This window comes from Chionomys nivalis, chromosome 10, assembly GCF_950005125.1.
Source record: "Chionomys nivalis chromosome 10, mChiNiv1.1, whole genome shotgun sequence".
NCBI lineage: Eukaryota > Metazoa > Chordata > Mammalia > Rodentia > Cricetidae > Chionomys > Chionomys nivalis.
Window position 1 is genome coordinate 24,252,599 of NC_080095.1, and position 25,945 is coordinate 24,278,543.

General features: G+C 42.4%; 1 protein-coding gene across 12 annotated transcripts in view; it reads right to left on the reverse strand.

Moving 5' to 3' along the window:
* The window catches only part of Unc79 (unc-79 homolog, NALCN channel complex subunit), a 247,750-nt gene that overhangs the window by 172,263 nt on the left and 49,542 nt on the right, over positions 1-25,945 (reverse strand). For all 12 annotated transcript variants that reach the window (XM_057782622.1, XM_057782619.1, XM_057782613.1 and 9 more), the window contains exons 4-7: positions 24,201-24,371; positions 14,235-14,327; positions 2,694-2,749; positions 1,892-2,021 (exon numbers count right to left, since the gene is read on the reverse strand). In XM_057782622.1, coding sequence (XP_057638605.1) covers positions 1,892-2,021; positions 2,694-2,749; positions 14,235-14,327; positions 24,201-24,371 — 450 coding nt within the window. The remainder of the gene's footprint in view (positions 1-1,891; positions 2,022-2,693; positions 2,750-14,234; positions 14,328-24,200; positions 24,372-25,945) is intronic.

Here is a 25,945-nt window from a genome sequence, read left to right on the forward strand (position 1 = left end):
GCAGGCTGTCTGTTGTGTCCACCTCACAAGCCCCGAAGTTCCTTCTACCTTAAACTCTCAGTCTATGCACTCATGGTTTCCTCATGTCTTGTTAGGTACTTGTCACTGCCTCAGCTACCAGCTAAAGCTTCACTCACGGGAGAATCGCTCTTAAGAAACCTCTCCCCCAGACTCGCCTCATCCCCCAGATGAGCTAGGATCCTGCCCATGATTCCCAAAGATCTCTTCCTTCTACCTGAGTGCTAATAGCCCTAGAAGGCAATCAGTCTCTAGATATTTCCCCCACAACTAGTATGGAAACTCTAAGATGCTAATGACTATAAGCTGTTTTGTTTTCGTTATGGGTACACAGAGAAATTCCTAGTCAACAGCAAACACCCCATAAATATTGCTGAATAAAATGAATTTCCATATCTAGATACCCCACAAATATTTGCTGAATAAAATGAATTTCTCTATCTAGGTTGTATTCAGTTAATGAGGTCTGCTTTTGTGTTGGTTCCCATATCAACAACAAAAATACAGTACCTGAGACACAGTTATCTCATCAATATTTATCATACAAGTAAATCTCACTGGTATTAGTCACCCATTTAAACACCAGAGGGCTTTGACGCTTATATCAGGAACCCTACACAAAAGGGGCAGTATCAACTATTTCAGCGTTTCACTTTTTACTCTATTGAGGTACTCTATTTACTCTATTTGCCAGTTTTTCACATTCAAATTGTTCGTTTAGCAAATGAAGCACTCTCTACGATCAACAATGCAAAATACCAACAAAGAGACTTTCAACTTCAGAGAATTCTGTCTACTTCCCTTCATTAACATTGCTGCTACTTGTTATCCTAGTGTATAGCACTTGGGATGCGCCTTTCACGGTGTAAAGCGTATGTATGATACCGTTGAGGGGAGATGGGTGTGGACATCAGAAACTCCATCAGCCACTGGGATTTTCTTATACTTTATGATATATAAGCAGCAACCTCAAACCTTGTGTCACTCAGTCTTTCTTCCTGTCTTTTTCTTTTCTGCAAGTTTTTTGGTAAATACCGTCACTATATATTTAAAGAAGGATTTCATATAGCTCAGGCTGACTTTTAAAAAATTGATTAAGTGGCTCAGGCTGGCCTTGAGCTCCAGAGATTTTTCACTTCTGACTGCAGGATGCTAAGGCATAGGAGTGGGTCACCATGCCTGACTATGTCATTGCACTTAACGTTACTGTTTCATTGTCATAAGGAAACTCTTCCAGTAACACTGGAAATGTGCCCAACACTCTTACAAGAACAGAATCAGGCATCTGGGGTTTCTGCTAAATGATAGCAAATCTGCAGACATGCTCCCGTCACTTCTGGTTTTGATGTAATTAATCTTAGCAGTGGGCAAGATGCAGGCCCTTTGGACAGCAACTGGGATAGGCCTTAGGCAATCTGCTAGGATGTCATAAATATTTTAATTGGCATGATTAAGGATTTTTTTTTTTTGCTTGTTTATCTACGGGTTGTTTTGTTTTGAAACACGTTTTCCTGTAGTTCCTGATAACTTCAAACCTGGTATGTAGTCAAGACTGACTTCGAACTTCTGATCCTCCTTCCTCCACCTCCCAGGGCTGGGATAACCATATGCTTACACCACCACACTCAGCTCTGATTATATAGAGATGGGATCTTGTGTCGCATGGTCCCAAAATTCCCAGGTTTGACTGATGTTCCTGCCTCAGCCTCCTCAAGAGCCTGGGCTACCGCACCTGGCTAATCGACTTCTCATTAAACTCCGTGTCAGAAAGGACTCTTGACCATGTCTAACATGTATGGTCTTTTTAACATAGGGCAAGGCACAGGTGGCCCGGGAGAGATGAGCACAGGCCGCCACGGAGCGCTCTTCTTACCTGTGTACTGCAGCCCCCTGTACTCGCTTATTGCCCCAGGAGGCTTTAGGTTGGGCCAGTAGTGGAAAAGCATCTGCACCGCTGGGGGTTTCACCTGTGAAGGCCCGTATGCAATCACATACAAAAGGTCCTGCAGGAGGGAGGAGCGCATTCTGAGTCAGCAGCAGCAAAGAAAAATAGAGGCCGTGCACCCAGTACCACCTGGGCAGCAGACATTCTAAGGGGGAGCTTAGGGGAGCCATTTCTCCGGGCCTCATCATCCAGGTGGATTTCACGGATTAAATTATGTCAGCACATCATTGTCATCATTTATTCAAGTGTCTGTTTATATGTCCTGCAAACGATGCCCCCAAGGCGAGTTCAAAAGTTCACTGCCCATTAATCCCCTAATGAGATTCAAATCCAAGAAAGATTTTTACAGCAGCGTATGCCCACATACCAAACACTGAGTTTAAAACAATGTTTCCCTAATCACATTTCTTAACAATTCATATCTGCTATTTGAAAAAAAAAGACAAATTCTAACACAATTTCGAATTAAAATCCCACTTATCACGCAATATAATATTTGCCTAATTCAATGACTAAGATACATTCAACTATTCTGTCAGGACACTCTGTTCTTAAAGTTTCAGTTCTGTTCTGAGTGATAATTTTACCAGCAAAAAAAAAAATAAAGTACATGTTTATCACATCAAAATAATAAGACAGGTACAAATTTGATCAAAATAAATTATAATAAGCAATTGTTACAATTTCTATAAATCCAGTTAGTGAATATGAGTCAGTGAGCCAAACTTACTTTCCAGACTTCTTGCTTATATTTCATGAGGCATTCCAATAATTGACAATGATACACTGTAAGGAAAAAATATCATTTATAGTGAGATGTAAATACCAAAAAATTATACTTGGCAATATAAAAAAATCACTTCAGTATTTGTTTTCATTTTAATCATTAAATTAGAAAGTTTTTATCACACTTTTAGAAACCATAGCAGCACCTAGCTTTATCGGGCTTTATTCCAAAGCCATTCAAAAGTATTTTGCAAATCGCACTAACAAAGGAAGTACTAGAACGCTTTTAAACAATTATACTTATGTAATATAAACTGGACTGATGCGGCCAAGAAGAGCGTGGGAGGGGAAAGCCTCTCCAGATGAGGTCATATCCAAGCTCGCAGTTTTGCGTGAGCTCGTTTTTCGCCAGTGTTGCACTGAGCGCTCCACCCATGTTACCTCACAAACACCAGGCTGCAGTTAGAAACTGGGGCCGACATTCCTATCCGCCTAAGGTTGAAAAGATACCAAGCGACACTTGAATTGGACTAAAACAGCAATTTCACCACTTGGCCAGCAATCCTATCCTCTCATCATAGAGACAAAAGTATACCTCAAAAGCACCCGGCAGATTCTGCTGGGTAGAGCTAAGTCCCATAACGTTATAGGAGATTTGTATTTTGGTTTTTCATTTGTTTTAAGTAAAATGTTTCCATTAATCCTTTGAGAATTTCATAGAATCTATTTTGATCATATTCACCTCCTAATTTCCCCCTAACTCTGCCCAGATCCACGCCTCATTTCCCATCCCCTCCCAACTTCATAGCCTCTCTTTCTTTCAGAATAGTCCTGCAAGTCCATTTTGCTGTCTATGTACTCAAGGGTGTGGGGCGATCCAGGAAAGCATGATCAACCTTAAAGAAAGCTGACTCTTCCTTACTAGAAGCCATCAGTGGTCAACTGCTCCTCAGTTATGTGCTCCTCACCCCTCTATTCTCTCTCTCTCTCTCTCTCTCTCTCTCTCTCTCTCTCTCTCTCTCTCTCTCTCTCTCTCTCGTGTGTAAACCATGTATATGTGAGATACCCACAGAAGCCAGACAAGGAGGCCAGAGACTCTGGAACTGGAGGTGTTTGTGATCCATCATTTGGATGCAGAGAAAACCAAACCTGGGTCCCCTGCAAAAGCAGATGTCTTAACTACTGATCTATCTCCCCAGCACAGCTGGCTTGAGTTTCTGTGAGCTGATGGATGCAGTAGTCCTAGCATGTCCAGAAGACAACTTCAATCCAATCCTCCCGACCTATTACACTCCTTCCCGTCCCTCCTCCATGATGGGCCCTGAGCCTTGGGAGGGAGGAGGATACAGATGTTCCTCTTGTGGCTGAGCTTTCCACTGATGCTCGTTCTCTGCTCTTTGACCAGTTATAAGTATCTACATTACCCACCATCCACTCCACAAAGAAAGAAAGAAAAATCTGATGTCTAAGAGCTGTTATGACCTATAGGTATAGAAATACATATTTAGGGCTGGAGAGATGACTCAGAGGTTAAGAGCATTGACTGTTCTTCCAGAGGTCCTGAGTTCAATTCCCAGCAACCACATGGTGGCTCACAAACATCTGTGGTGAGATCTGATGCCCTCTTCTGGTGTGCAAGCAAACATGCAAACAGAAAACTGTACACATAATAAATAAAATCTTTTAAAAAAGAAATACAAATTTATAGGGCAGTATGACATTATGTCCATTTAGCAAAATAATAGCAGTAAGTTCATGCCTGGGTCCTGGGAGTTCCTTAACCATTTATTATTAGCTGATTTGTGGGGCCGAGCAAGCATTTCCTCCTATGTCCTGGGCCTTAAATTCAGTCTAAAAGCAGTGGGTTACCTCACTAACATCTGTGCCGCTGCTGCGGTCATGGCCATGACTTTTCCATTACTGTAGTTCACTGGGTTTACAGCAGGGGAAAAGTGTTGATTATTTTAACCCCAGAAGCCTATAACAGTATCTTCTGGTTCTATAAAGACTAGCCATACAGGAAGCCTCAAGGTATCAACTTGATCTCTCCATTTCCTGTCACCCAAGTATGTGGCATCTTTGCAATAGGGTCTTCTACAGGGCACCAGTTAAAGCTACACAGCAGCAAGCTTCTCTGATTTGCTTGTGTTCGCTTGCAAAGGACAACGTTCATCCTGGATAGATTACGGTTTGGCTCTTTCTATAAACTACCTTCCAGCTCCGTCCTAACACTGACGTTTATGCACTGGTGACCACACTCAAACCCTGTGGACGTGCTTCATCTGAATTTCCTTGACTCTTCAGAGGCGTTTGGCACGTCTCTCTACTTTTTAAATCTCTCTTCTTGTGGCTTCATGACACCATGTGACCCTTTTATTTCTGTCACCTGTGGTGGACACCACTGTTGTTCCATTGCTGACCAAAGTGGCCTTTCATCCTAGATAACTGCCAATACACAGCCTTTCTCAGCCTCTGCTGGAGCTAGAAGTGGCGATGGAACATGTCTGATGGCAGAATCTGCTGGGGAGGTGCTAAGGTGTGCTTTTTTCTCTCTGACCTTTTCAAACTCTCCACGCCTTTCCTTTCTGTTTTGAGACAGGGTCTCACACTATATAGCGCCAGCTGGCCTAAAACATGGGATCTCACACTAAAGCTCAGGCTGACCGGGAACTCACTGTGGAAGCCCACAATGGCCTCAACCACATGTCTCTCCCTGAAGACACAGTCTCTAATGACTTGCACTGGCCTGCTTCAGACATGGCTTGTGAGGGTATAACCTCCACTGTGGTGGCCACTGTGCGGACACGAGGGGAGTCTTGGAGAAACAGGACGCTGCCTCAGCTCCTGGTATTATGGGTTATAGTTAAGACCTCCCATTAAGCAAACCACAAGTGAGCTTCTAGTTTAAAGTACCCATTCCATGATCAGCTACACAAACAACCTCTGCACCTCCTGGGCAAAGCCATCCTTCCCTACTGACCTACCGTTTTTCAGATTTCCTGGGCCTGGTTATAGCACCCACATATCCTTGAGTCTACATTCTCCCCTAAGCAATCTGACACCCTCACTTCTGCAGTGGTAGTAACCGCCTACATGCTGTTTGGTGAAGATCACTGATGTGGGTTCAAAGTTTATCAGCACCAGTACAGAGCTCTATTCTGAGTGCCATACCTACAACAACACCTAATTGCTGTAAGGGGGCCATTTGTTTGTCTCCCAGCTGCCCGGCAGCTTAGACCTGAAATATATACAGAAACTATATTATTTAAATCACTGCTTGGCCCATTAGCTCTAGCTTCTGATATAAGAATTATATCTTAATTTAACCCATTTCTAGTAATCTGTGCATTACCACGAGGTTGCGGCCTACCAGCAAAGTTTCAGTGTGTCTGTCTCTGGCAGCAGCTCCATGGCTTCTCCTTGACTCCACTTCCTTTCTCCCAGCATTCAGTTTAGTTTTCCCCGCCTATCTACCCTAGCAGGCCAAGCCAGTTTCTTTATTCATTAACCAATAAAAGCAACACATAGACAGAAGGACCTCCCCCACCACCTGATTACCATTTCCTGCCTGGTGTCTCAAAGGCACCTTGAAATAAAGCATGTCCCAAGAAAATCTCTCATTTTCCCTCCTGTGACGGTTCATCTCTACTATCAACTTGACTGACTTTATAATCGCCTGGGAGACACACCTCTGAGAATGTCTGTAAGGACATTTCTGGAGAGGTTCAGTGGAAAAGGCAGCACCACCCTGAATGCAGGAGGCATTGTTTCATGGCTAAAAGAAAATGAGCTGGGTACCAGTTTTCATCTGTCTCTGGTTCCTGATTGTAAACAAAATGTGATCATCTATCTTGAGATGACGATCTGGGTCTCCTCAAACTGTGACCCGAAACAAACCCTTCCTTTCCTGAGTTGCTTTTGTCGGGTACTGTGTCCTGGCAGCAAGGACAGTAACTAACACACCCCAAAGCCTGACCTTCCTACAGTGCTTCCTTTGTCATTAACTGTCACTGTGCTCAGTCAGTGCAAGCCAGACACCAAGTCCTGTACACGGTGCTTCCTGAAGAGCTCTCAGTGGACACACACTTCTAGTCTCAACTGCCCTTGCCTTTGCCATGCCTCAACAAATGCAGTGATTTCCCTATCAATCTACATCCAATAATCAATTTTGTACTGTAACCAAAGTTTCTGTGCTTGTATACACACGCACGCACGCACGCACGCACAGAGGATCTCCTGCCTAGCAGAGTCCACAATCCCTTGCAAATTCTCCAGTCTCATTTCACACCAGGCAGGCAGCCCTTACCCACAGTCCCGGCCTCACCAGTCTGCCCATCTCACTAACCTGCCAGGCTACCTCTTGAGACACAAGGTTCCTCTGCCTGAACCCCTAGCCTCTCCCTTGACTCAGACGGTACTCATTTTTAAGTCCTCATAGTGAGGTTAAGTCCTCTCAGAGAGGCCTCCTTGCTATCCACAATAAATTTCAAGGCTCCCTTCGTAGTCCTATGACAAGAGAAACTGACGGACACGTCACAACTAAAACTGGATACTTTATTTCTAATTGTTTGATTCGTTGTTCTTCCTCCCTTCCAACTATATGAGCTTCACGAGGTGAAGGCATATCCATCCTTCCTGGCGAGGCAGGGTTTCCTGGATGATCGTTGAGTAGCCTTTGTCCTTCTGCCAACACTGAGTGCTCAAGTGTCACAGGACACTTGGTCTTACACAGCACCTGATCTTCTGCAGGGTGGATAACACGAGCCCTGTTCAGAATATCCCACTGACCGTCCTGTGAACAGACCTCAAGAGTGTCTCTGTTCAGCTTCCCTTCCAAAATGCCCCATTTACTCTACCGAGCAGAACTTGGTCTATAATTTCTCTGCTCCAGAAGCACGAAGCCGTCCCTGATTATTTCAGTTCCCAGAGTTCTCTTCGTCTGATGAAATAACGGCCTATAGTATGCTTTGCACACACCACTCTGCTTATTACTGTTATTTGTTGTGTGAAGGATGTCTCACCACGTAGCAGGTGCTCTCATACGTGTTGTGATCCTGTTTTCCTAATGCTGGGACTCAGGTGTGCGCCACCACACCTGGTGACCCCCCATGGGTAATGTTTCGTGGGATTATGCCCCCCTTCCAAAACACAGTCCCACAACACGCACTGCCCCTTACATTTACGTGTCATTCCCACAATACCTAGCAGAAATCCCTGCACACGGGAGTCACTCAGGAAATGCTAGCTGCTTAAGCAAGTGCCCTTCTCTTCTTTAAGATGTATTTTATTTTTAATTAAGCCTACATATGTGGAGGATTGCATGTGTGTGTGTGTGTGTGCGCGCGCGCGTGCATGTGCACACCAATGGAGATCAGAATCATTAGATCCCCCATGGAGCTGGAGTTACAGGAAACTATGAACCAGTGGTGACTAAACACTGAGCTGGACTCCTCTGGAAGAGCAGTGTTGTGCTCTTAGCCACCGACCCATCTCTCCAGTGCCTGACCTCTATTCGTGATACACGACCAGCTACGAAAACCAATCCGTCAGTAGATGCTTCTCCACCCTTGTCCCATTCTACCAAAATTTCAACAGTAGAATGATAACACTTACATGATAAACATTTCATGACTAGTTTTAATAGTGGCGCTATCCTGTTTGTTTTGTAAGCTGAGTACAGCAGTTCTATGTGAACTCTGGATGGCAACAACGTCATCGGGTCAAACTGTCAGAAGTTTGAACACACCAGCATGCATCTGATCCCAAAGTGACCTGAGTGGGTACCACCTCACCTCTTAACTGTTTCCCACATGACTAGTCTTGAGTCAGAAACGTAATCCCCAACATGAAATAGTTAATTGGCTATAAACATTACCCCATGAACATATTTGAAAATAACAGAGGCGATTTTGTATGATCACGGTAGCTTTTCATCAACCCAAGTCCAAGAAGAAAATGCCCAGTTAGTTGTGGTAGATTGCATTATTTACAGCACTTACAGTGTGCCAGTCAGAGCACCAGAACCAACCGAGTATGTGCACGCCTATTTTGAACTTGTTAATCTTAACAATATTTTAAGAATAACAGGAAAAATTGTCCCATTTTACAGGTGAGAAAACTTGGCCTCAAGGCAGAAAAGCTTGTTCAGGGCTGCACTGACATCATTTGCAAATGAGCTCGGGAAAACTCAGCCCTTAGAGAAGCCCTTGTAAGCCCCCCGGAGCCAGCTCAGGTATTAGACAGTCACATCATCACAAATCTCTCCAATGGGGATACTGAGGGGGAAATGAAGTAAACCCAGTAACTTCCTGGGCCTATGGTTTACTTAAACATCTCTCATTTAGAGGCTACCCCGTCAAGAAGGCTGGCTTCTCACTTGCTTGGTTGTTTTTGTTTTTGTTTTGTTTTGTTTTACTGGAGATGACAGCACTTTTCAGAGTCTTGAAGGCCAGTTTGGCTAAAACGCTGACTCTTCCCTTGGGGCTGTTGGTGTCTACTGGGTGACTGGGGAGAGAGGAAGAGGCGTGGTGTCTGTCTTTATGGTGTCTATCTCCTCTGTTGTCTTAATCTTTAGGTCAGAGTCCATATATGAAAATATTGATCACTGGAGAAACTTGTGTCCAGAATACAATGCCTGGTTATTTAACTTGGCCTGCACTTGCCTAGTCTCTTTTCCTCCCATCAAAGCTAAAGACATCAATCAGACCCTGTGAATGGAACCACCAGACCATGAAAAATGTAAAAAGAAATGAAAGAGAAGATTCTGGAAGGTCTGCCTCATCCCAGAAAGATGAGAATATACCTCCCTTGTGACCCCATTTCCGTTCATCATTACTGCTGTCCCATATCTGGAACCCCACTCTCCTGGGGTTAAGAAGCTGTTTGTGAGCACAGTCTCCCCTCTTCTTCATTATGAGGCCACCAAATAAAGACTTCCTTCCTCCCCACTATTCAGATGTTAGTTCTTCTGTGGGATGAAGGCCCAGATCCGGGTGCAGGAACAGATCATCATATAACTAACCTCCAAATGTCCTCTCTGCCCTATTTCTGCCCATCAGGAACCACTCCTCATGACTAGAGTTAAATTCACTAGTGTCCAAATAAAGAATCTTCTCAGAACATATAATGTAATAAATATGAGTTGTACTTTTATGGCATTTTAAGGTAAACAGAGTAAGATATGAGTTTATAGCTTGGCCTAAAAAGAAATGTTTTAATTAAATTCATATAATAATCACAGAGATATTACACTTGGGGATGCTGTAGACAGAATACACCCCTCAAAGCCACATGTTAAATTCTAACCCCCAGAGTGACATCACTGGGAGGTGGGGCTTTAGGATGTGTTTATGGCATGAAGGGAGAGGCCCCATGAGTGGAGTTAGAGCCCTTGTTTTTTTAATATTTTATTAGTAGTGTTAGTGTTATCATTTGTTCATGTGAGTGCAGTACTTACAGAGGACAAAAGAGGGAGCCAGATACCCTGGAGCTGAGGTGCCCAGCGTGAGTGCCGGGAATTAAACTTGGGTCCTCTGGAAGATCCATATGCACTCAACTGCTGAGCTATTTCTCCATCCCCCAACCCCAGTGCCCTTATTTTTTTAAAGGCCTCAAAAAATTCTTGCTTTTCTGCTATGCAAAGACAGAACAAATAAATTCATCTATGAACCAGGAAATGGGCCTCTACCACTCTAGCGAATCTATGGACAACCTTGAGCATGAAGTTCCCAGACTCTATACTGTGAGAAATGAACATTTAATATAGACAAGTCACTCATGTTGCAGTATTTGCTAAAGCATCCCTGACACAGCTAATCTTGACTAACACCTGAATGTGAGTCAGGATTCCCTAGGAGATACACTCCTGTGTCTCTGAGGATGTTGCCAGAGATGTTCAACTAAGGAGAGACGATGATGGGAGGCCCCATTTCGTGGGATGGGCTCTTATGCTGAAAAAGGAGGAGAAAGCGATAGGAACTCCAGCATTTGCCTCTCTCTCTCTGCTTCCCGACTGTGGATGCAGCACAGCCTCTACGTAGCATTCCTGCCACCATGTCTTCCCTGCCAGGGTAGTCAGCAACCCTCACACTACAAGACAAAACCAACCCTTCCTGCCTTGAGCTGCTTCTGTTGGATGTTCTGCCACAGCAAAGGGACAAGTAACTGATGTACCCCACACAGACTGAAGCAGAGAACTGGTCTGAGAGGTGGAGGAGTGCCATGGGAACAAATGCCTAGAAACGTAGAAGCCACTTTGACATTAGGTAATTGTAGAGACTTGTACGGTGTGGTCCAGAAAAGCCACCATTCCTATGAACAGACCCAGACCTTTAACGACAACTGTGTGAAGGCTTAGGAAGAGATCAGGGGAAGCCTCACTCTTCTGAAAGTGTGCCGAACTGAATGTTGGCAAAAAAAAAAAAAAAAAAAAAAAACAATAGATGTCTCTAATGTCTCTATTGACACCCCTGCTGAGATGTCAGGCAGAAAGGGGAAACACGCGATTTCAAACTGGAGGGAAGGCCACCCTTGTTGTAAAGTGACAGAGAACTTGGTCACACTGTGTTCACATCTTCATGGGCTGCAGGAAGGTAGAGTTTGTGAGAGAAGAAGCTGGCTGAGGAAATCCCAGGGAAGTGCTGAACGAGTGGCCTGGTCTGGGGATTTGTTTCTGTTTCTGTTACTGTTTTCTGAGTATTTATAGTAAAATTCCAGAAGAAAGAAATGGCTTCAATCAGAACAGTTCATCAAAGAAGAAACCAACTGAAAGTTTGAAAACCCCTCAGACTGTTTGTATTGAAAGAATGAGAAGGCCTGTGGGGAGAAAGAGCACCAGGTGTCTGTATGATCAGGGAGCTAGGAAACAACGTTACTCAACCCTCACATGTGGTCCAAGACCCCCAAAGACAACTTAGAACTCATCATAGCTGCTCCTCCCATCAGACACCTAGGGGACAAAGGGCATGGCTTCAAGGGGCCACCAGCAAGTTGGGGTACTCACACTGTGGCCCATACTTCGTTCCTGCACTCTGATGCCTTATTCTTTAGCTGCCAAAATGAAGCTCTTTGGGGCCCAGAGTAGCATACACCACACCCAACGAAGTTGTGGGTGTGTGGTTACTACCACTTAAAGTTCAGGAAACCCTGAAAAGTCAAAGGCACTGAACCCCAGAAGGTGGGGGTGGAGCTAAGGTAGACACAGGGACAATCACCTTAGGAAGCCCCACTAAGGTAATTTCTAAGGGACTGCTGGAGGCCGGACTGCCTAAAGCTATGGAGGCAGGACCACCAGACGCTCTGGGGCTAAACCCTTATACAGCAAGGCAACAGAGACGGGACCGTCACCATCGTAGGTCTAGAAAGAAGGGCATCAAGTCAAAGAAGATTATTTACAAGGCTAAGATTTGATGTTGAGTTTCAGACGCACCCCTTCTCCCTTTGGGGTGGGAATGTCTACTCTTTAGCTGGCCTACCATTGCATTTTACTGTTTATTTGTCTGCCTGTGTTTAGGAATTTAACCCTCAGCTGCCCCTATGCTAAGCAAGAATTCTACCACTGAGCTGCAGCCCCAGCCCTCACAGTTACATTTTAGAAGCACATAACACATTTGCTTTCATACACTCACAGCCAAAGAGCACATCATGCTAGGATACCTCAAGTCTGACAGTTACAGATGTGGATGGTGTTTATATGAGCTGCTGGGCCTCAGAGTTTTGAGTTGATAATGGAATGAATTAACACTTGTAGGGTTGTCAAGATGGAATTGGTATATTTCAGGTGTGAAAATGATGTGAAATTAGGGAGAGGGGATAGAAAGCTGATAAATCAAATATCTGTGTCCCCAAAAACCCATGTTAGATCCTGGGCCCAGCATGGTAATTTTAGGAGACAGACTCTTCAGGAGGCATTGAGGTCCTGAGGATAGCATCCTCACAAATATGACCGGTGTCTTTGTAATGGAAGCACCAGAGAACCGTTCCTCCTTCCTCTGAGAAAGGAGACAGCACAAGCATAGCCATCCTTGCATCTGGGAGTAAGCCTTTGCCAGAGAGTGAATCTGCTAGGCCCATGAGCTTAGACTTCCTGGCTTCCAGAACTTTCAGTTTTTGTTGTCTTAAGCCCAAGTGGACTAAAACAGAGAAGAAAAGTCAACATCTGCCTGGAATCCAGGGACTTGGGAGACTGAAGACGGAAAATTGATTTACCCAGGAAGTCAGCCTAGGCAATATAGCAAGCCTCTATCTCAAATAACAAAACAACAAAACTACACACACTCTATGACTCAGGTGTATTAGAAAGTATGAACAAAATACAGTGTATAAAATTCTCAATAAATTAATAAAATATTATGTTTATTTTTTAAATAAAAGTTTTCAAATAAGAAACTCTATTATTATGACACTTATAGACTAAAAACAATGTTATAAAACTTCTCATTTGCCAAACAAACATTACATGAAAATAAAAAACAGAGTTCATACTTAACACAGTACTTCCACAGTGAGCTGCCTTTTAGGTAAATCGTCAGTTACCCTGACACACACAGACAAACAGGGTACAACATGGGCAAACCCACTGAACACCACAAATGCTCTAACACACAAAGGCAAAAGTGGGCTGCCATTCTTTAGCAACTCAACGCAGTTACTGTTTTCCAGATAACACTAAGTGACAAGCCATCATGAAAAATGGTTTTCTCTCACACATCGAAAAAACCAAAATTTTTCAAACCTTTTAAATCACACATCCCATTTCATCAATTTATCTTGTGAAAAACCTGAAACTTGGTTAAAAAAAAAGATTTATGTTCAGAAATGTTTCTGTGGCATTAGCAAAGCAAATTTACCCGAATTATCAATTTAGTTATCATTAGTGGTTAAAGTGCAGTAAATATATACAATACACGTGCATATATGCATGTGAGCCAATCAATAACAATAATACATGTAATATACAGTGTGTGTGTGTGTGTGTGTGCGTGTGTGTGTGTGTGAAGACAAGATCTCACTTTACAGCCCAGGCTAGTCAAAACTAATGATAATTCTCTAGCTTCATCTTCCCAAGTGCTAAGAATATAGACATGAGCCATGACACCAGCCTTCTCTCTCTCTCCAAATATATATATGGTTTTTTGAGATAGGGTTTCACTGTGTTGTGTAGCCCTGGCTATCCTAAATCTCACTCTGTAGACCAGGCTGGCCTTGAACTCACAGAGATCCTCCTGCCTCTGCCTCCTGAGGGCTGGGATTAAAGGTGTGTGCCACCACCACCACCTAACTCTGTATTTTTAATTAAACTTTTTTCTCTATAGTCATCAATTTCCAGGCATCTAAAACTTCATCCTCAAATATCCTAAAATGTTCCCTAGCAAACCAAACCACTACTACTAGCAATAGATACATTCATTTACACTCAGAAATCTGATTTAACACATCAGTTGTCTCTTCTGCCTAGAAGAGCTCCCACATGAAAGAATCTATTTTGTCTGCAGGATGTCTGCTCACGATAGCTTTGGAGCTGCTTAAGCTGCCGGCTTCTGCTTACCTGGATTAGATGTGTACTGCATTGCAATCATTAGCATGGCGGACGCAGAGAGGTTCACATGAGCTGGGACGCCTTCTTTCCTGGAGGAGCCCACTGAAACCAAAATTGTCTGATTAGATACAAATTAATTTCTAGATATGAGCACATACTTGCTGCCTTACTTAGAACCACGAAAGAGCTTAACGAGAAAGTCCCAACTAAGCGAGGACACTGCTGACTTTCTTCCCTCCTTTTTTAAGATGGTGTCTCACGTGCCCCTGACTAGCTTTAAACTTTCTATAGAGCCAGGGTGACCTTGAATTCCTGATCCTCCTGCCTCCACCTCTCAGAGCTGGTACAGGCATGTACCTCTACATCCAGTTTATGGAATGTTGGTGATCAAACCCAGGGCTTTGTGCTTGTAAGGGAAACACTCTGCAAACTAAGCCACATTCGAGCCCCAGAGCTGATAGAAATTCACTGAGACAAAACCACAGAACTGCTCCTTGCATACAAACGCTACCATCGTGTGTCACTGTAAAAACATCTAGAGCACAGCCACGTGGAAAAGGTATAAAACCAGAATATACTGGCTTTGTCAGAGTTGAACTTAGGTGTGATCTCTATTCCCAAGATGCTCATATCTATAAAAGAAAGAAAGAAAAGAGAGCCTCCTGTGGGCCCAGGGCACATAAACATGTTAACGGTTGACATAAGAAAGCAGATTTTTAAGCCAACTAGAATATATTAAAACTTAAGAGAGGCAAGCAAGCCAGCTTCACAAAATGTATAACTTCTTGTTTCGTTATAAATGCAAATCTTAAGTCACATATTATGAAAATGATCACGCTGGTTTTTAAATGGTTTTTGGCATTCATATGTCCCTACACAACTGTATCCAAACCTTCCCATAGAACCCCATCCAGTATCTTTGTTACCATGAGAAATCGCTTGCAGTTTCCCACAGTCTACCCTCCTCACGTCGGTCTGGGTTGTTTAGAGCAAAGCACTTTTTTGCATCTATGAATAGCTGTGAACAATGTTTATCCTGTACCAACAAATGTCCAATTGCAAAGCAAGCAGGTGTCTTCAAAAATCACCTAATTGCTGTATAATCCCGATATCCACTTATACACTGATTTAAACTCATCTTTAAGTGTCTTGTTTATGATGACATTAAACTCTATATTAAAATTGTCTCTATTTCATAGAAAATACTAGGTAGCCCCGTAAATATTCAAAACTAGCTCTGATGAAAGTTATCTGGCATAACGTTTTCAGTCAAAGGGTATTTTTATCCCATAAATAACTGAGAGACCCCCACAAAAGGAAGACTTTTCTTAAGATTAAAATATAAAATGAATTCCTTCTTCCACAGAGATAACAGAAGAAGTAGAAGAAAACGGTTATACATACACTCATATACCAAGCTGCCAAACGGGGAAAAAAACAGCACACAGAGGGTGAAAGACTCACCAAGTCAACACTATTTCTACACACTAAAGACCACTGATGCAGACAGTCAGCCCAAAGCAGATAACCTCAAATTCAGCTTTATTTTACATTAAAGTGTATGGGGAGCAGGTCTCATTTACATCGAAAAAGAACAAGGCAATGCAATAAGACACTCAGGAAACAGAAACATCAAAGCACTAGTAAGGGGTTGTCATGCAATAACGGAGACAATGAAAGTTTAATAGGATTCTATTTTGTTTCCACATCAAGAACTTCCGACGCTGTAAAGGACAGTGGTCACTGCTACAGATTGAGAGACGCCAGCCAACAGAACAGGCCCCTAACTGAGTTCTGCTAGCCTGAGTCTGAGTTTATTAACCACCTGCGTCTGCCTGTGTCTGATTCCCAGGGCAGGTGGTATTGAGGCATAGATCTGCCTGACTCTCCACTGTAAACAAAAGCTGATAGGTAGACCAGGATGGATGCGGAGAACGGTACACTGCTCCGAGGGGTGAGGATGACTAATCAAGTGGGATAAACTGAAGAGGAAAGAGCTCTGAATCAGATGCTGAAGAGCGGGCACATGGTTTTCCACCTAGAGATCCTAGCTCAGCCAGTGTGGGAGATCGGAAACGTTCTCTTAAATTAATAAGCACATCAGTGGCTCTCAAGCAAGCTGGCCTTGGATCTGCCTTGGAAAGGCACTATTAGAGAGATGAGGGGTGAGCAAGGGGGTACCCAGGCCAATACCCAGGGCTGGAGAGAGGGAGCATATAGACAATACTCCTGTGCCTTTTGTTGAAGAAGAAAAGAAAGGAATGCCTCCTCCAACATCCTCAACAATAGAAGAGCCTCTCTCTCTCTCTCTCTCTCTCTCTCTCTCTCTCTCTCTCTCTCTCTCTCTCTCTCTCTCTCTCCTCTCCTCTCCTCTCTCCTCTCTCCCCCCTCTTGTCACATGTATGCATTTCTTTTGGTGACAAGTGTTTTCACCTTTATTTAAATTCAACTCAAACCTTTTAATAATGAGCATTTTTCAACAATGAAAACTGTTAGAGAGGTTGGGAGCCACTGTGCCCAGCGGCCTCTAAAAACGGGAGAGATGCCCAACTGTCTCAGATGATTTAAGTGAAGTCTGTTTGGAGAGCTGCCCAGATGGCTCAGCGACCTTTGGATGTCCCTGTTACCTCTGCAAATCTATGCTGTCCCTCAAGTATGGCCATCCATAAAGCCACAAGAGTTCCCCCAGGACACGAGCCCCAGGAAATTGGCTCCAATACTTATATAAACAGACGGTATCTTGCGATTTCAAAGCCTTCTACAAGACCGAATAAAATCACCATGGCTCTAATTTAATAAGCATGCACAAGCACACGTCATTCACTGAATCTTGTGTAAAAGGCATGATGTAAACAGATACGCAGCTTGATCCCATGAGAGTACAAAAAAAGCATATACAATTAAACGGAAAGACTATTGTGCTCAGGAAATATAATGAAAAGTTTTCAGGCCTTTCCCCTATTCCCCCAGTAGCACCAGAACAAAACCTGCCATCGCGCCCTCCTCCCACGAACAGTATCAATCCCTTAACATGTGTCTGTATTTGATGATTCCCATTGGGCTAGGTGCGCAGTTCTCACACGATTCTCACCTCGAAAAGTAAGCCGATGACAAAAGTCATTTTGTAGGTGAGAGATGAGCTAGCGACAAGAATGCACCAGCCTAATTACTGAGAAAGTGACAGTCCAGGATGAGTATAATCATCGCTAATGTTCCAATCACTCACTCACACACTGCTACTTTTTTTCATAGAACTGCACCAGGCATCATTCTCGGCCCTTGGTTACAGCGGTAAAGGAGGCCGTCGCCAGAGTTGGGTTAGGTACTATATAGTTGGAGGTGGCTATGTATATTAGTTAAGATTTAAGAAAAATTTAAAATTACATTCTTTAGCCTCGCTAGACACATCAAATGTGCTTAGTAACCCTATGTCGTAATGGCTACAGTATGAGGCAGCATAGAATTGTATTTCTATTTCCATTATCAGAGAAAGTTCTGTGGACAGTGTTGTTCTACAGAAAAGGACACACATTGGCCACGAAGAAGCATGAATCTGGGCAAGGGAACAGAGAGAAGATGGTGGAAAGTTCTGAATTAAATTAGAAAGGAAGGCATCTCAAAATGTGTGGTCCTTAAGAGTATCCAGGAGAGCGGCTCAGGAAGTAAAAGCGCTGGCTGCACAGGTCTGACCATTTAAACTGCATCCCCAGAACCCACATAAGAATCTGGATGCAGTGGCGGGCAGCTGCAGTCCTGTCGCCTGGCACTACAATATAGGAAATAGAGACTGGAGAACCCACCAGAAATCTTGGGCCATCTGGAGCATATGGAGCAGCAACAGAAACATCAAAGGAGATCCTGTGCATCAAGGTGGAGAAAACTAACTCCCAAATGTTATTCTCTGAATCTCTTTCTGTCTCTCTCTCTCTGCCTCTCCTTGTCTCTCACTGTCTCTTAGTATTTCTCTGTCTCCCTGTCTGTCTCTTTCACTCTGTGTCTCTCTGTCTCTCTCTTAAATGCATGCACGCAGACATACACACACACACAGAGAGAGAGAGAGAAAGAGAGAGAGAGAGAGAGAGAGAGAGAGAGAGAGAGAGAGAGACTCATTTCTTTAAAAGATGTGTTACTTACACTGTGACCTAAAGGAACCCCACGGTGAGACCATTTAGAGGGGCTCTGAGACAAGGGGTGTCGTATAAACACAAAGCCTTTGTAAAACCACAGCAAGGCTGATGCAGACACGCAGAGCAGTCACATGGAGAAGCAACGATGAAAGTAGAGAAGCTTGCCACAGCCAGATCAGAGTCTTGTGAGTCAAGGAAGAATCTAATTGTTAAGAGTGACAAGAAGCTAGATGGTTTGGAGGAGGGACAGAACATGGCATAATCAACATGTTTGGAAGGTGACTCTGGGTTTGGGGTAAAGAACAGGCAATAGGAAGCCTAACCAAGGAAGTAGAGAGACCAGACTTGAAGTTATTGGTCTGATTCAAATCACCACCATAAGCATAGTCTAAGGATAGGTTAAAATAAACCCCATTAGCCTTATAGTCTTCTAAACGATAAAGATAAGAAAGACGGCTAGGGTAAAGAAGCTCCTACAGTAGGCCAGATAGCGCTATCTGGATAGAGACGTGGCCTCTCCTCTCACAGGCTTTGGGCTTGTTCAAGCAGAGATGACTGTGCTCGATTAGGTAAGGTCTCTGTTAGAGAGAGCCATGACTTCACCAAAAGAGAATACCAGGATCACAAGACTCTCAAGTCTATGCAGCCTTAAAATACTTGCTATTTGGGTTAGTGAAGCAAGACGCCCAACTTCACAAGTACTTTGAGTGCAAGACCTGTGGTGGTTTTATGTGCACTGTCACATAGGGAACAAAGTAAGCCAGGGACACTAGGACCTCTCCTGGGTGGCCCTTTGGCGCAACAGTGTATTCAACAGGGAAAAGCAGCAGAACAACATGAACAATCTCAGCAGAGAAGTGTCAGGATTCATTGCAATGTGATTTAATTAATATGTCTATGATTTGCCTGTGCATTTGATTCATTATGTATTGGCGTATCATAGAATGTTCAAATTCCAGTCTCGTGTAGCCTTCATTTCATGGTCTTCACAACAAAGCTGGAATGTAGATAGGGCAAGTTATAATTATTGATAATCCTGTATCTAAGAAAATAAAAGTTGAATGGGGTGAGAAAGTTGTGCAGAGCCAAAGAACTCTAGCTCTGCCCCCAGTGAATCCTGGTGCCAAACATTTTCAACAACGAAGTTCTCACAGCAACACCTACCTTGTGAATGCAACCATTAGCAAATGAGTGGACTATGCATGACAATGGTTATTCAAATGTCACCAAGAACTTGCCTTTTCTTTATTTTTTTCTGTGTACGATTAGTCTTCATAAGACCATAGAACTATACCACGTGTTCCATGTGTAGCCAAAACCAAACAATAAAACCATAGCTTGGAACTAGATATGCAGTGAAGTCATACATGTGTTTTTAAATCAACACAACGATCTGAATGAGCCTTTCTTTTTCCTGAGAGTCAGTGACTGAGAAAATCTAAGGTAGGAAAGAAACTGGATTCGATGGCACAGTCCAGGCTGCTGCGTTCCTCAGCACTGTTTCTGTCTTCAGAAAAAGATAGCCCACATGAACGGATGCTTATTTAAATTATACTAAAGAATGCCTATTTAAACTATATGGAAGTATCATCATCCAAAGATCCATATTTCAATTTGGACAACAAATCACAAATCCTTTATTGGAAAAAGAGAGGTTTCCATGGTGATGTGCAAATGATTTGTTTTTCCAATGCTTAGTAACTCTTCTAATACACTTTTATAAACAGCATAGATTCCACACATATGGAATAAAGCAATCTGTATTTTATTTTTGGAGGAGTTAATAAGAAAAACATGTCAAGAGTTTTTATAAATTGATGAGTTATTTTAAAGGAGTTATTTAAAAATAAAAAAAAAAAGCATAAGCGATTAGCGTGGTAACAAAGACGGCATAAACAGTATGTATGCTACGCATCCTATGCTTGGTTTGGAGAATTGGATCCACTTCAAAGCTCAAAACTGCATCTTCTAAGTAATACAGACAATATGATCATTAATTACATAATCAGTAATTATATAATCATTAATGATACTCATTTTAAAATGGAAAAAAAATCTATGCTTTACATTGACTATAAAAATTCCATACAAATCAGATTTTTTTAAAACATCTTCCTGTAAATTTTGTTTTGTATTGTGTTTTGTTGTTTGCAATAGGGTCTCATTAACCTTGAATTTGTAGTGATCCTCCTGCTTCAGCCCCCCAAGTGCTAGCATTACAAACCTGCACCTTCATGTCAGGCAAGTCCTTCTGGCAAATTAGAAAATGCAACATCTTTTATCTAACATCTTTGTGCTGTGATAAAAAAGACTCTGGACCAAGTTAAATGTCCCTATCCTGATCCAGTGTGAAGCTCTAGATACCGTAATAGCTACCAAAAATAGAAACAGCATGGATAAAATAATAAGACCACTACAATCCTCACTGCAATCCATTCTAATTGGAATCTGAAAGTCTGTCCCTTCTGTCTTGAGGTCTGTGTATGAAGAAACAACTCAGTCATCTAAGAGCAGGCATGCAGGCCACCACTACAGCTCATTTCAAAGATGGTGAAGAGTGACTACAAGTGAATGACCAGGAGGGTGTGAGAAGTCACCCAAGCCAACAGGCTAAAACAGAGTGGCAAGTAAACACGTGAACCAGGCCTACCAACGGATGGACAAAGGTATGTACCAAGTATGCAAAAAAAAAAAAAAATTGGTGTTATAGAACAAATAATCCAATTTTAAAAATGGGGTACAGATTAAACAGGGAACTCCCAACAGAGGAATCTAAAATGGCTGAAAGACACTTAAGGAAATGCTCAACATCCTTAGCCATCAGGGAAATGCAAATCAAAACAACTCTGAGATTTCATCTTACACCTGTAAGAATCCCAAGATCAAAAACACTGATGACAACTTATACTGGAGAGGATGATGGGTAAAGGGAGCACTCCTGCATTGCTGGTGGGAGTGCAAACTGGTACAGCCCCTTTGGATATCAGTATGGCGATTTCTCAAAAAATTAGGAAACAACCTACCTCAAGACCCAGCAATACTACTTTTGGTTATATACCTAAAGAATGCTCGATCGTACCACAAGTGCATGTGTTCAACTATGTTCATAGCAGCATTATTTGTCATAGCCAGAACCTGGAAACAACCTAAATGCTCCTCGACCGAAGAATGGATAAGGAAAATGTGGTACATTTACACAATGGAGTACTACACAGCAGAAAAAAATAATGACATCTTGAAATTTGTGGGCAAATGGATAGATCTAGAAAACATCATACTGAGTGAGGTAACCTAGACCCAGAAAGACAAATATAACATGTACTCACACATAAGTGGCTTTTAGACATAAAGCAAAGAAAACCAGTCTACAATTCACAATCCCAGAGAACCTAGACAACAAAAAGAACCTAAGAGAGACATACATGGATCTAAACTATATGGGAAGCAGAAAAAGACAAGATCTCCTAAGTAAATTGGGAGCATGGGGATCAAGGGAAGAGGGTAGAAGGAGAGGCAGGAGGAAAGGAGGGAAGCAAAAAAATATATAGCTCAATAGAAACAATTTTAAAAATTAACATTGATGTTATTTGACCTAGAATTATTAAGCCAGAAATAACCAGGGAGTTTCAACTTGTTTTCTGAACATCCCCACTTTTAAAGCTGAAAAAAACCATTATGTCTCAGAGACATGAAGTGACTTGCTCAAACCTTCAAAGGAATAAATATCGAGCCATTCCACGAAAAAATACTGAAATTCACACATATTTTTAGATTCGCATCACTCATTTTTAGTACTCAGTTGCTTCCGATATTTGTGTTAAAACGAGGATTTTAACATGACGAGGTTTATGTCTGGGAATCCCCACTTCTAATGAAGGAGGAATTAGTCACCAGCTCTGCAAAGAAACGAGCTGACAATACCTGATCAACCTTCACCGAGGCGAGACGCTCACTGCCTGATCAACCTTCAGTGTGGGAAGACGCTCACTGCGTCAATGTCTCCCCACAACTTACTTATCCCCAAGAACAGGGGCACAGCGAGCTAGATTATTACCAGTAAGAAACCGTCTCATCCGCCCATCTTTTTTTTTTTAAAGACGCCTGTTCATTTGTTTAACAGTTGACATTATTTAAAAACAAGATCACAAAATTCTAAAACTACACCCACAAGCAAGCACTGGTTCATGAGATCGCATAGGCGAAACAGAATGAAATATTCTCCAACTTGGAGTGACATCATCAGTTCGCTCATTTTCCCTGTCACTAAATAATTAGGATATTTTAGCAAATATTTTATGTTTAAATATTTGCTGAATGTGATGCTTAACAATATTAGATATTTGCTGAATATTTTTAAAAACTGTTAACAAAGAGCCGGACTCTGCTGAAAAGACATGAAATTACAGTGCTGTCCCTAGGTTAAACTCACTCTCAGGTGAGCCAGTGCAGCCCAAAAGGTGCCGTGTTTGTCAATTGTTGATGCACAGCAACTTTAATAAGGGCATGAGTATATAACATAATGTGACAGGCACTGATACCAGGAGTTAGACATGACCAATAGAGCTATTTTTATTTTTTAAAAAAATCAAGAGAAGAAAAGCAGGTATGGTGGTGTGCACCTAAAATCCCAGTATTCAGGGGGCTGAGGTGGGAGGGTAAGCGTGAGTGACAGCCAGCAGGCTCCGGTGGCACACTACCAGCACCCAGGCTAATACGCTACCCCTTGACACGTCCAGATACAGCCACAGTTGCTGTTCGTGAGGCAGCTAAGGTTACTAGTCACAAAGGAGCTGTGATTATCCACGAGGAAGCTATGATTACTATTTTACAGATAACAATCGAAGATTGAAGTCGCCTGCCTAAATTCACATAGCTAGCCAGTGGCAGAGCTGAGATTTGCATCTTGATCTGGTTGAATTCTTAAACCATCATTTTTTCAGCTTATTCCCTGAAACCTAGGCTGATCCACAATCCACTTGTAAAGAACACTTTAGGGACTGTGATTATAGAAGCTGAAACTCTGCTTGTTTTCTCTTTGCTTTCATGTCTGAGGACCCTGTAGAATTATGTATATAAAAGTTGAAAAGAAGCCATAATCCTAGCACTCAGGAGTCCAAGACAGCAGATCAAGAATTTGAAGAAGTTCTTAACTACAGAACTAATCAAATTTCAGGCCGACCTGGAGTTGTGAGGCCCAGTCTCCAAAAAAATATCAATAAATAGACAAGACTGCTCTCAGGCTTGTGACTATATCTTGCATAGGAGTCATGGGCATTGGCTTTTTTTTTCCAAAGCATGTCATAAATTTTGACTCATTTTGTCATCAAAATACTGAGAAGAAAAGCTGATCCAGTCACCAGCATCAAATTTGATTTCAACCACGTGAACTGAGCTGTACAACCCTCCACAGCATCCTGTGGCAGAGCTGGAACAGGAGGCTATGTCTCCCCACCCTCTGCTGCTCTATCCATCTTCCCAGCTGCCTTCACCTGCAGCAGGAAGCAGTCTCCACACCAGACACACTCTGTCCACCTTCTTTTCTAACATGGAAAAAGACACTGTAATTTCTATGTAGGAAACACAGAATGCTTTGACACATTCTTTCCTCCTATTCCATGAAGGCAAACTGAGTGAATAGCGTGATGATTCTAAGGTATAATTGTCTTTCACATCATCGACTTCCAACATAACTGAAATGCTGAAACAATTAGAATTTAGGTCATAGCAGGTGTACGTTATCAAATGATTCCGTTACAATCTTGAAAGTCAAGCACCTGTAACAGTAAACACAGTTTCCATTTGTACAACATATAAAGATAATTTTAGGATGAGGTGAGATTGAACTTACATATGGCCATTGGTAGAAAAGATGTGCTAAGGTATTCAATAATATCCTTGTGAAGAAATGGAGGAAAGGTAGCTAGCGTTGAAATCATCGTATAGGGCAAAGTGCTCAGAACATCATCATTGAGAAAGGGTAGCAAACATGTGGTTGTATAAAATATTGACTGTCCAAGATCTACAAAACAAAATTAAGTAGTCAGCCACTGAAGATGGTGCCATTAACAAAACATGCTAGCTTTATATTTTAATGATCTAGTTTAAACTATAAAAGCATCTATTGCTCCCTTTCTACTAAGAATTCAGAAATACATTGCTTAGTAGAATGTGGGATGTACATAGCAGTTAGTTGGTGAATATATTAAGACATAAATCTGTTCCATGAGTTTCTCATCAGTGTATCAGTCATCTGTAAGCCTCACTAGTCAGGTGACCCTTGATCCCATTAATTAAAGCACTTTCCAAGTGAATGCTGACATCCTTCAATTTATTTTTTAATCTCCATTGGATTTCATAAAGATAACTGAAATACAGTGATGTGCCTAGTAGAATTTTCAGAAAAGTCCAGGGAAGTATTAGAAATTAAGACCTGGCTATTTTTGCTACACTGGCCAAGCCACACTGGTCCTACGCCTGTAGTCTCGGGCAGTGAGGTAGTTTGTGACCTCTAGATTAGGTGTGCTTCGCAGAAAGGAAGCTAGGGGCTGGTACTGCACAGCCCTGTGCATCCTGTTCATTGTCAGGGAAGCTGATCCTCCTCAAAATAATCTCTCAAGGCTTTAAAATACAGATAATAACAATACCTACCTGGCTTGATAGGAGTTTAGATGAAATAAATACAAAGAGCTCAGCATAGCATGTATTCCAAAAACATTAGCTAGTACTTATTGCCATTAATATTACTATCATTGTTACCTGCATGAGAAGTAAACATAAAGGGCCTTCAAAACAAACCATGACTATTCAGCTTTAGAAAGCATGAAGAATAAATCCATTACATTTGATGTACACTGAGATATTTCTGAACCTCTTGAAATATAGACCATCAGCCAAGGCTTGACATGAAGTTGGATCACTTCTGTATTCATTAAGATAGTGAAGTCTCTGGTCTGCTTTGGCTCTGATTCGTCTTCCAGAATCATGTGCATTCCTCAAATTATTTCTAATAATTGTGAGAATTAACAAACCATATTGACTGGCCTGTCAGCTGACAGTGTGGTCAACATGCAACCTGAACAGCCCAGGTACATCGCCTTTGAGCTCAGACCAACAAGCGGAAAATTCACAGGTATTTTTGTGTGAATTCCATCAGGCTGTGCATAAGAGACACTTCAGCTATGTTCATTGAGCCTTTTTTCAGCCTTAGGCTAAAAAGCCTAATTACAGATTAATAGCACTGAAAGGGCCTGGAAGTCCACCTTTCTACCCAAGGAAACTGAGATCTGGTGAAAGCAGGAACTGCCCAAATCACAATTCACCCGTAGTTGAACTACTCCTGCTCATTCCTATAGGCCACCTGGACCCGGAATGAGGACAGAGACTCTAGCCAGGGAGCAGTCAACCCTTCTCTATCAGAAGCAGCTTCTCAGGAAGCTCGCCCACAGCATCAGCTGGCAGGACCAGTCCTCAGAGATTCTCGCTGGATCTGCAATCTCCAAGTTCCCTATGGCCCAGGTTGTGCAGAGAAGGTTGAGAGAAAGGGGCTGCCTGGGCCCTCTAAACCCTTTGCTAGAATGCTGGTGATCTTTATCC